The 12,170-nt window shown below is 39.7% G+C and overlaps 1 protein-coding gene across 1 annotated transcript in view; it reads right to left on the bottom strand.

Moving 5' to 3' along the window:
- Positions 1-2,535: 2,535 nt before the first annotated feature.
- Positions 2,536-12,170, bottom strand: part of LOC109929362 (histone H4 transcription factor-like) — a 30,311-nt gene continuing 20,676 nt past the window's right edge. The window contains exon 7 of the mRNA XM_048603334.1: positions 2,536-9,778. Within this exon, the coding sequence (XP_048459291.1) occupies positions 9,265-9,778 (514 nt within the window). The 3' untranslated portion in view covers positions 2,536-9,264. The remainder of the gene's footprint in view (positions 9,779-12,170) is intronic.

The raw sequence follows: 12,170 nt of genomic DNA, 5'->3' as shown, positions 1-12,170 counted from the left end.
AAACATATAAGGTTGTTATGGGCTTCACAGAGTAGATGTGGAGAGATTGTTTCTCTTTATGGGAGAGTTTAGGATCAGAGGACATAAAACTTAAGTAAGGAATTGTCCATTTTTCTCTGTCAGAAGGTGAATTCTTTACCACATTTAATGGCACAGCAGAGTTGATGGTCCAAACAGCCTATTTTTGCTCCTAGGTTTATGTCTATGGTCATTTACACTTATTTTATGTGTCTATCAATGCTGTAGTACCATTAGCACTCACTTTGTCTTTTGCTCTGGGCACTCTCATCATCTTTACCACTTACTCCTCACCCCCCTTTATCAACAGCATAAAGCTAACCGTGTGAGCCCACTGGAGCAGCGCATGGGCTGTGGGCCCCCGGAGCAGCGCATGAGCTGCAAACCCCGGCACAGCGCATGGGCAGCAAGCCCCGGTGCAGCGCACAGGCAGCGAGTTCCAGAGCAGCGCGAGGGGAGCGAGTCCCGGAGGGAGACTGACGCAGTCCTGGAACCTACCTTGCAGCAGTTGAGTGCCAGTATGGAGTAGGTTGGAGGCTTGGATCAGAGCAGGGATGGCTGTTGGATGGGGATCTGGCCCTGTGCTGAGCTGATACAATGTAATGTTTATTTGACATTTTTTTTTAACCTGCCTGCAAAGTCAATCCTTTAACAATGTCTTATTTCTAACTTTTTTTTTAAAAACTCTGTTAAATAATGCAACTACTTTTTATTTCTCTTGTGTATCCAAGATTTGTACCTAAGTACTTGTACTTAAGATGGCGCCATAAGAGGCAGACATTGTAAAAGCTTTTTTTGAAGCACTGTACTTCAAAGTGGAGTACACGTGACAATAAAGGATATTCTATTCTATCCCCTTTAGTTTTGACAAGGAGTCATATCAGACTTGAAAAATTAACTGTTTCTCTCTCCTCCAGCACTACGTTTTGATTAGCAATCAACTTGTGCAAGTAAACTCCTACAGACGCTATGTGTTAATAGGAACACAATCTTTTTGTGATATTGACTAAGACATACACTTGCTGGGACAGCAGTGATAACTCTCCTGCCCAACTTTCAAATTGTGTAATGGAATCTTTTATGTTAACCTGAAGACAGTGGAGGCCCTACAGTACTGCACTTGAGTGATTTATTTTGTACTTAAGTGGGACTTGAACTCAAAACATCTGACTTACCAGCAAGTATGTTTCCAAAATGTCTACGACTTTCTGAGCTACATCAGATGCATAATGATACTTTATAAATACAACATATTTATCGTAAACATTATAAATGATCTGCTGCATGATTATATCTAGGGATCTCTCCTGCAGGAATGAGGTAAACCAGATTTCTGGCTGTCAATGGAAACTGGACTAAAGTTCCTGTGTGCTTTTAATATCGCAAATAGAATTCAAAATTTGAAACTGTTTGCAGATAAAATTAATCTGTATGGAGCTTCAGTATCATGATGGATCCATCAGGAGGAATGGTATCCACAGAAGACACTTTGTTAATTGGCAACATGGAAATATGTGCAGACAGAGCTGAGATACCTGCAACAGCACCAACTATGAAATAAATGAGGAAGTGACTCAAACCAGACTCCACACTCATAGCAATATAGGTGACTCTTAACTGCTGTCTGGGCAATAAATGCTGGCCTAGGGGAAGCGATGGCCAAATGGTATTATTGCTCAACTATTAATCCAAAAACCCAGGTAATGTTGTAGAGACCCAAATTCAAATCTCACCATGGCAAACGGTGGAATGTGAATTCATCAAAAAATCTGGAATTAAGAGAATTGAAAGACTACAAAAAGGATAGAATAGAATATCCTTTATTGCCACATGTACTCCATTTTGAAGTACAGTGTTTCAAAAAAAGCTTTTACAATGTCTGCCTCTTATGGTTACATGTTATGTACAAGTACTTAGGTACAAATCTTGGATACACAAGAGAAATTAAGCCTCTCTGCTCCTATGATGCTGCTTGGCCTGCTGTGTTCATCCAGCCCTGCACCTTGTTGTCTCGGATTCTCCAGCATCTGCAGTTCCTACTATCTCAGAAATAAAAAGTAGTTGCATTATTTAACAGAGTTTTTTAAAAAAGTTAGAAATAAGACATTGTTGATTGTCTGGTTCACTAATGTCCTATTGGGAAGGAAACTGCTGTCCTTACTTGGTCTGGCCTATAAATGACCCCAGCCCCAGACCCATCACAATGTGGTTGACTCTAAACTGCCTGATGGGCAATAAATGCTGGCCTAGCCGTCAATACCCACATCCCATGAGTAAATAAAAAGAAACCAAAAAAGTAAGCAGAACTATGATGGAAAGGTCTGACATAGCCAGACATAGCAAAGAAATGCCATTGTAAAGTGAGACAAAGGAAATTATTGAGTCATGGGATGTGAGCAAAATATTGAAGATGTTTAATGCACCAGGTAGCAACTGCTTACAAGAAAAAAATTGAAATACAAAAATAATGAAAATAATAAAGTTTATAAAAGACAATTTCTATAAAAATAACCTGGTTTACTTATTTAAAACTTCATTTAAAGTAGTTACTGATTTTCTTTCTGATCCAAATCAATGCAATATTTCAAATAACATTCAGCAGAATAACACAGCAGAGTGTGGGTTACGAAATTAACAAGGGTTACATTTACTCTCCTGTGGTAACAAATTGAAGAAGATACAAAGAACAAACTTCAAAAGATAGCAACAGGAAATCTTCCTTCTTGTCTTAGTCACAGCAACTGAAGAAATTAACAACACATTATTAATTCACACACTTCTTACCAATAGATTTGGCTTTTCCAAAATGTATTTTCTTCTTGCTTTAAATGGGAGCCAAACACAACCCACCCCAACATTTTACACAGACTATATCAATGCCGTATAACTAATTAACTGTTATAATTAATCAGTCAATAACTCTATCGCCATACCACATAACTATCAGTGCAATAGAAGGTGATTCCTATTCAAATTCAGTGACCAAGCTGCACGAGATGTGCAATAATAGGAAGATTTCACAGTAACACATCAACAAAATGCACTGTGTAATATTGTCAAGTTGTAACAGATTAAACATGAAAGAACATGAAAATAAACTGAACACACTGTTAGTGCCAGATTCTTTAATTTGCCATCCCTAGTTTTCTCTCTCATAGTTTGGACTTTGAGATTATTTAGAAATATCCAAGGTAGCAGGGACACATTCAGTGGACAGAGACTAGGTGAATGAAAAATTTCATCTTAACCATCATAAAAATATTTACATTTCCAACCATATACATGTGTGCAATACGCATAAATTATGATTTGCAAACACAAGTGTGCCTATCAGTAAAGAAAATCATCATTTCAAAAACCCTCACAAGAAGGAAAGATACAAAACATTTCTGATTTTTGAATTAAAAATTTGTAAAACATTTTTATCTGAAGACTGTATACTGCTCTTAAGGACACACATCAGGATTATGCCATTATTGGTAGTCTTCTTTTCCGTATTAATCTAAACTTATCTATGACTCTATTAGCAAACTGAAAATTTAGGTGAATATCAGAAATAATCATTTAGCATGGGAACAGAGAGTAGGGTTTGTTAATATGGAGAGCTACGTAAACATTTATATGCAAAACATGGAAAATATGACCAATAAAAATCAAGGTATTCCAGGAACCTCACACACTCACACAGAGTCATCAGAATTCATTTTAATTTTGCAATGTTGTGCAGTTTGCATGTGAACCAGTATTAACTCGAGTCTGACCAAAAACTGATTACAAAAAGCACTGAAGACAAGCTGCTCACTGCTCAAAGGCAGGATGTTTATATTGAATAGGACTCAGGGATGCATGAAACTAGATGTAAAAAGTGCCTCAGTAAATTGGCTTGTCTAATCTGATAACATTACAATTGGCAACTCCACTTCATAAGCCATTCACAGTTTGTGAAGTACTTCATAGGTACATGTATAGGAAGTATGGTAAGGCACTGCAGAAATTCAAGTTTTTTTTAAATTAAGTGATCCACTAAATATTATGAACACTTTAGAAACTCAGTCTAATATGATTAATGGCCTCAGCAGACTGGAGCTGTGGGCAACGGTGGAACCATACTAGAATAGAGCTGACTCCCAAATATTTGCAGTCTGAACTGTAAATCATGAATGGTTAGTTAGAGCTGTATACTCCAGCCATCAAAGCTGAACTGCAGCTAGCAAATGTTCTATTATCTGGCAGGAAAAATAAGTCAATTGCTCATAAGGACACAGATCTGATCCCAAATGAGATTCATTCACAAATACAAAAATATATTTGAACTCTCACATGTTTGGCAGAAGGTCCAACTAATGCATGCAGTAAACCTTCTCTGTAACTGTTGGGTTTTACCGAAGCAATCAGGTCCTCATCAAACCCAGTGCATCAAGTTAGGAGGGAAAGGAGAAAGGGATTGGCTGATTACAAAATGAGATAGCTTATCACTTGACCCTGAGAGAATATAAACACCCACTGCTTGAACTTTCTACAAAACACATATAAATTGCTCTTGAACAGAGAAAACATAATGAAGGAGTAGTTCCAATTAAACAAAAATTTTTCTGCTTTATTGGGTGTGCTCCACAAAACATGATTGGATGAGACACAATATTGCCCGTTCAATATTCAATAATACTTTTGTTTTTGATGTAATGAACCCTGAGTGCTCTTAAAATACCAGGACTGTTTGTTTAAAGAGGCAGTGAGTAGACTGTGTACTTCTCAAAATTTCATTCTTAAGTCAAGGGCGTTGTTAGCAAAGTTAGTGACTTACTGCCCATCCCTAAATCTACTGAAGAAAAAGTGAACTTATTGTATGCCCAGCTGGTAAATTCCTCCACAGAACCAGCAGGGTCTCAGTTGGGACTAAAAGTTAGGCTTGTTCTGTCAAGTAAATTAAACATTAATTTATCAAGACTTTTGTATACAGCAATAGTGTCTCTAGCTACAGAGATTTTGCTAAAAACAGTTTAGATAGCAACCCCCAGTCAAATGCTATTACAAATATCACAGAATTAACATCTGTTGTGCACACAAGTGTTAACTTTACATGTCTGCACTTGCAGGGCCGTGTGGGAGTGTGCTCCTAGTGGATGAGGCACACTATTGGGAAGGATCATAAATTACACCCACCTCAGTCAGCTTTAGGTGAATTATATATATAACAGTGCAGTCACCAAGCTGAGTGAGCCCACTAATTGCAAAAGACAGCAGTAAAATTCACAATGAGGCCAATATTCAGATACATGCCCCCATTCGTAATTACAAAAATATACTGCAATCCTCACATTCATGGTGGAAGGTCCCTTCAACCAGCAAAAGCTCTACCACAGGGCTTGAACTACCAATCTATGGCATCATTACTGGTTACCAATGGCAATCTTTTCAACGCCATCTATTTCATGCTGCTATTATAAATTGCTCATGTTTACAACATTAAACTCCAGATTCACAGTACAGGGTGTCTTCCACAGTTCAAGAGGACATAGTATAGAGATTTTACACCAGGACCATAAAAGGCATTGCTGAAATCATAGGCATAACAAGTTTACAATTTATTCCATTGACAAGATGTGTTAAAATATAAGCACTCAAAGTTACTTTCACAGTTTAAAAATCTTCCATTTGATGGAAGGTTTTACAGGCTCATTACTTACGAATTTTACAGAATGAAGTCAATAATAGTTAATACAGAAGGCACCAGTGCATAATTGAGGCTGTGATCAGAACCCAAAACAAAGTAGCAACGTCACAAAAGGCTCTACCATTTTGTTCAGTTTAAAAACTGCATAGCCTGTTATTCTTTTCCAATAAGCTATGTTAAAATTTCTGAAATGTAAACCAAACATCTCCCACCACACTGCCATTTTATTTCCAGTTTACAATGTGCAATGTTATTTAGCAAAATTGCACAGAACCCAAACTTCCACTTCCAGTCGAAAATCAAAGCACCCTATCAGGTTTTGGGAACTTGGCAACTTCCCTTGGAAACAAGTCCTACCATCATTTTTAAGGAGGAGTCAGCAAAATGAGAAAAGGAGGAGTAGTTTATTAGGGCTTCTGTACAACTGTTGCATTATCAGGATAAAATGTTGCTGCTGGCACAATGCAGTAGGAGGCAAACAGCATTTGTGGCACTTTGTTATACTGGAAGGTGCAAAGTGACTGGAGGGTTCTGCACCGCCACACTGGTTGAAAACTTGTGGCTGAGGCCCCAGTTTAAGTCCAGACTAGATGTCATACGTCTCACACCTTATCCTCCACACATGTCCTAGAAACATGGAGGAGCTTCATAGCAGGTAAAACTGCAGATAGACAAGCACAATGGAACCCACACTAAGTCCAAGTAAGTTGACCAGGATAATTCCCATTTAACAAGATTGAACAGTTTCCTGAGGTTCAGTTGTAGCAGTCCTGCAATGAGATGCAGCTGTTCCAGCCTAGATATTTTTTAAAAAATGACTTTACTTTGAAGTATGGAGTTTGCCCTGGTATTCTTGCCCACCCTCCTTTTTTGAGTAACTTGTTAGGCCGTATCAGCAGGCAATTAAGTGTCAAAGACCTTCATTGGCTGTCCCTTGATTTTGAGGATGTCATCTACTCAGGATTGAGAGTTTCTGTAGTGAGTCTTCATGTGTCAGTAGACAGTGATTCTCGATCTGCAGATCTTTGGATACATGGAGTGGGACATCCCAAGAAGTAGTGGGATACAGGGTGCAAGATCTGCCACCATTTCTTCCCTTCTCTCCTGCTGCTCTACCTCATAATGAAGGTGTTTGGACACAAAGTATGATGCTATTTGATGGACAAATTATGGCTATTTTAAGCAGATGATAACCAGCTCTCCACATTTCTAATATCAATGCTGCTGCACCTCAAGGATAGCTTCAGTGTCTTTGTAACAATTTATTTATTCTCTCTTTGAACACTGGACATGAGTTGATTCTTCTGGCAGTGAAGACACGTCAGCTAATCACGTAACGTTCATGTCTATCCAACTGATTTTGGAGATTTTCCTGAATGCTTGTACAGCCAGCTTCAAGAAGGATATTAGCATTTGTTCAACAGTTCCCCCATTAAAAACGGAGGGTGGGGTGAGAGGCATTGCTGAAGGGATACAGGAGTGTGGTGACCACCGCTTTGTACATGAGGACAGTTGTTGAGTGGCAGAGGTTTTAATTGTCCAGAATAGTTGCTGCTGGAGTTTTTTTTTAGAAGGCTAATTTAGCGCAGCCTTTCAAGAGAGATGGCAACCAAGTTATGGAAAGTGTTCAACACATTCCAGAGTATCTCCTTCAACATGTATGGCAAGTGGAATACTTGGTTGTTCAGCTGTGGGTTGACGTATAAATTTTGTTTTCACAACATTCAAGGACAGGCTAAGTTTCTTGCACGCGGAACTGAAGAGATTGAAAGTGGCTAGCAAATCTGCTGCAGTGTCAACAATGGCACTGCAATCTCTGCAAAATGTAGGTCTACATATGTTACTGGTATGGAACTGGAGTCACACATATAGACCAGAGAGGATTTAAATGTCCATTTCTTTTACAGAAGGGCATTAATGAAATAGCCAGGTCTCCCCATTCTCAGTTAAAGGTGTGGACTTGCAGATGGTTTCAAAGCCTCAGCCACAACTTCACACTAACGGGCAGAAATCATTGCCATTGACACACTGAAAAGGAAGGCAGTATGGAGTTGAAGCAAGATTAAAAATTACACTGATACCAGCTACTGAATATTTATCTCTTGCTGAGGTGGTTCTGTGCCATTGATGAAGGCAGTACTGTGACATAAATAGGGTATTGTTCTAAACATGACAGAAAAACTACTTTATAACTGTTTGAGAATGAATGAATCAATCTCAGCTGAAGGCCCAAAAGAAATTTTCCTAAAAGTTAAAAAAAACTAACAAAAACGCCATTTTTTTTAGTAAAATGAAAGAAAGAATGAAGGAAAAAGTGATTGGGTACAAAAAGAAAGCTGATTTTTAGATGATCAAATTGAGGGAATATCACAGGATAAGTTCAACACATCCTGGAGAGAAACAAACAGGATTGTAAGAGAAGTGAGTGCACCTTTGCAGAGATGGCTCAGTGATGAGTAGGCAGTCAGCCAGCCAAGTTCCTCTAAGGAATCAGAAGTTGAGCCCTGAACTCATTGAGCAACCTGCTTAACTTTTATACAGTGCTTGGGACAATAGGTCTTAGATTAACATCTGACCCAATGTCAAGAGTGACATCCATTTCGTCTGTGACTTCGCAATTAAAATTTTAAAGAGTTGTAATAAAAGATATAATTGAGCTACCGTGTGCAGCAGACACCAGTTCATGCACATATCCCTGCTGGCTCTGCAGCCAAAACATTAACATCTCAAGACAGGTCACTGTTAAATGGGATAAAATAAGTGTGTGTCAATATGTTAAGACACAAAAGTAAAAAAGAAGTGGTTCCAGGTTGGATGTTTTTCTCTAAAGCAAGGGATTAACAGCTACAGCAGGTTATCAGGAAGACTGACTGCAGCCAAGACACTGAATTTCATTTAAAATAATCAGTTGGATATCGGAATGATAAGTCAGGATCCTTATATTTCTTTCTTTGGCTTGGCATTCATTGAACTTCTGTGAAGAGTCTTGGGTACTTTTTCTATATCGAACATGTCCTATATAGGCATTGGCTTTTGTTGGCTCCTTTGCTAGTGAGAAGGGCCCACACCATCTGAACCTATCTTGTCATTCCCTCAATCTCAATACAATTGTAAATCAAACTGTTCCTTCCTGCCAAGAACACTGGAAGACAGATACAGGTGCGGGCTTCACTAGCCCTTTTCCAACATGTGCAGTCAGAATGAAGGCTTGGAATGATTTTCTTTTGGTTTTTTGTTTGTCTCTACCATCACAGATGCTGCCAGACCTACCGAGTTTCACCAACACTTCCTGTTTTTATTTCAGATCTCCAATATCCATGGTATTTTGCTTTTATTTAAGCAAGAATAAGAATTTGTTCTAGCATCGTGTTGATGGTTTTCTAAAATATCTGAACATGCAGCAAGCTCTGGCCTCTCAATACTGTTAATATACAGACAATAGGACCCTGTTAAGTTGTAACTCCAAACTCCCATACCCCTCCCCCCAACCCACCACCAAGCTTTATTTGTGCAACTACTGTTTAAAGAAGTTATGGACCTGGATTTCAGCAATTTGCTACTGGCAACCCTGACTATCCAATTATCTGAATGCCGAGACCTCGCGCTACCTTCTCCAATGTGTCAACAGGGTCAAGAGAGGAGACAGCTTCACTCCTTTCGGGAGCAGCAGGATGCCCAGGTGCTGACTGGGATACATTACGGAGGACAGAATAGATTGGAGAGTGATTTCCAGAAATCTCTGAACACTGCTCACCCCTTTTGGGGGGCTCTGGGGAGTTGCACTGCGCTGGCTGAGGGGCCTTCAGCGAAGGCCTGGTTGGCAAGTTGTTAGTTTCCCGGTGCCCAGCACGCCTCAGCCGAGTGGCAATTGCGAGGTAGTCCTCCTCCTCCTTGCCTGCTTTGCCAGTTGTGGGTTTAGCAGAGATGGTCTTGCGGCGGGGTTCTGGTGCATGGAGACACGCTTCCGTCACCTTCCTTCGGGGCCCTCGCCTCTTCTCCAAGTCCTTCATGATCTGTTGAGTCAGCTCAACTGTTTCATAGCGCACCACATGTAACTGCAAATATCCATCCGCATGCTCCTTGTATCTAGACAGTTAAAGCAAAATAAATGGTGTGGGATCCATTTTCATCATCAGATCTAAAATAGTTAATCTGAAAAGGGGACGGGGGAAGATGGTAGGGTTGTGGTTGAGTGGCATAATGGTGGAAGCATTGACCTTTCACCTCTGGAACTCGGTTCAACCCAAGTGACCCGAAAGTCTTGCGGCCAGTGATATTTCTGTGGGAAATCAACAAGGCAGCCTTAATCTAGCATAGCATAAAATAGCATTCAACAGGCAAATCTCACTCAGATTTACCGGATGACCAAAACCACAGAATTGCTACAACGTAGGAGGAGGCCATTTGGCCCATCGTGCCTGCACTGACTCTCCAAATGAGCATCATAACCTCGTGCCAGTCTCCTGCTTTTTCCCCTTACCCTGGTTCACTGTTTCCAACCAAATTAACATCCAATTCCCTCTTTTATGCCTCAACTGAACCTGCTTCCATCACACTTCTAGGCAATGCATTCCATACCCAAGCTACTCAATTCTGTGAAAAAGTTTTTTCCTCATTTCACACACTGTTTTTTTGCAGATCCCTTTAAATCTATGCCCTCTTGTTCCTTTTATGAGCAGGAACAGTTTCTCCTTAACTGCCCTTTCCCAACTGCTCACAATTTTGAAAACATCTATCAGTTCTCCACTTAGCCTTTCACTTTCCAAAAACAGTCCAAATTCTTCAATCAATCCTCCTAATTGAAGTTCCTTCTCCCTGGAACCATTCTTGTAAATTGCTTCTGCACTCCGTCCAATACGTTTCAATCCTTCCAATAATGAGGTACCCAGGACTGCACACAAGATAAGCTTTATACAATTTCAACATGATCTTCTTGTTCCTGTGCTCAATGACCCTATTAATAGAGCCAAGGATACTCTCATCTTTATTTAATGCTCTCTCGCTATGTCCATCCATTTTCAATATCTGTGTACATATACACCCAGATCCCTCTGCTCCTGCATCCCTCTTTGGAACTGTATCCTATCTTACATTGTCTTTCAATGTTTTTCATACCAAAATGCATCACCTAACATTTCCTTACATTGAAACAAATCAGCCACTCTATCTGCCCATTCCCCCAGTTTATCTTTGTACTTCCAGAATTCTACACTGTTCTCCTCACAATTTACAATTCTTCCAATATTTATGACATCTACAACCTTTGAAATTGTCTCTCGCACACAATGGAACAAAGTGGAACAGCACTAACATTCTTCACTTTATCGGAACACAAAGCTCAAAAGGGAAATCCAAACTGTGGGGAAAAATTAAGTTGTCACCGTTATACTCGCCTGAAACTGAACAGAAGTTGCCCATCTCATTCACAAGGAATCCTGAACAAAGAATTTTTATCCACCTGGATCTGAATCAGGTAACAAAGGTGAAAGTTCACAGTTTAAACCATAGCACCACCCAAGCTACAATGTGAAAGACTTTTTTTTAAAATTTCTTTATGTGGGAGACTTTTCAAATTGAGAAGTTAAGCTCTTTTCACTTTAATCATTTACTGCAGCTGTATAGACAGGTGTAAAGTGAGCGTCCCATTATTCTGCCCCAACATGTGTTGGCCATTATTGAATTACACAACTAAAAAGCATTAACAATGTGACTTCCTGCCAGACAAGACTTTAGCAAACAATTTTTAGGTGGTTTATAGTTGATGGGATTAAGGGACCTCTATAGTGACAAGTTTACAATCCTGAAGACATTTTTCTTCTGAAAGCTGACTTTATATGTTTGAATAAGAAAGCAACATAAATCCTGCTTACGGTTAGAGACAAAAAAAAATTGCAGATGCTGGAATCCAAGGTAGACGAACAGGAGGCTAGAAGAACACAGCAGACCAGGCAGCATCTGGAGGAAAGTAGCAGTCAACGTTTCGGAAGAAAGGTTATACCTGAAACATTGACTTCTCCTTTCGTCCAGAGGCAGCCAGCGCTGCTGTGTTCTTCCAGCCGCCTGTTTGTCTACCATAAATCCTGCTTATGTCTGGCAATGCTCGATGAAGAGCTACTGTGCCTGCCTACAGGCCAGTCCATCCACTTGAACCCCCTTTATATTGCTTTATATACGGCTTTTAAGATAATTCCCCGTTTGCCATCCCATATCGTAGTTTATACAACTGGGATTTAAGTTTCTCATTTCCATAACTGGATCCCCTCTACACTTGGAATATTAACGTTCCACTGTCAACTGGATATATCTTGACCAAAAAATTAACTAAAGTGGACTGAATGGCCAACCTCATTTCTATTTAAGGTGGGATCTCATACCTCTTTTAACTTGCAATAAAACAAATTGGCCCCATCTATTTTTCAAAGAAGCACTACAAAATCAATGGTGTGGCTTGCTGCTGACAGTTCTCCTGTCTCTGAAT

This window comes from Rhincodon typus, chromosome 11 (assembly GCF_021869965.1).
Source record: "Rhincodon typus isolate 14 chromosome 11, sRhiTyp1.1, whole genome shotgun sequence".
Classification (NCBI taxonomy): Eukaryota; Metazoa; Chordata; class Chondrichthyes; order Orectolobiformes; family Rhincodontidae; genus Rhincodon; species Rhincodon typus.
This window is presented reverse-complemented; position numbering and strand designations above follow the sequence as displayed.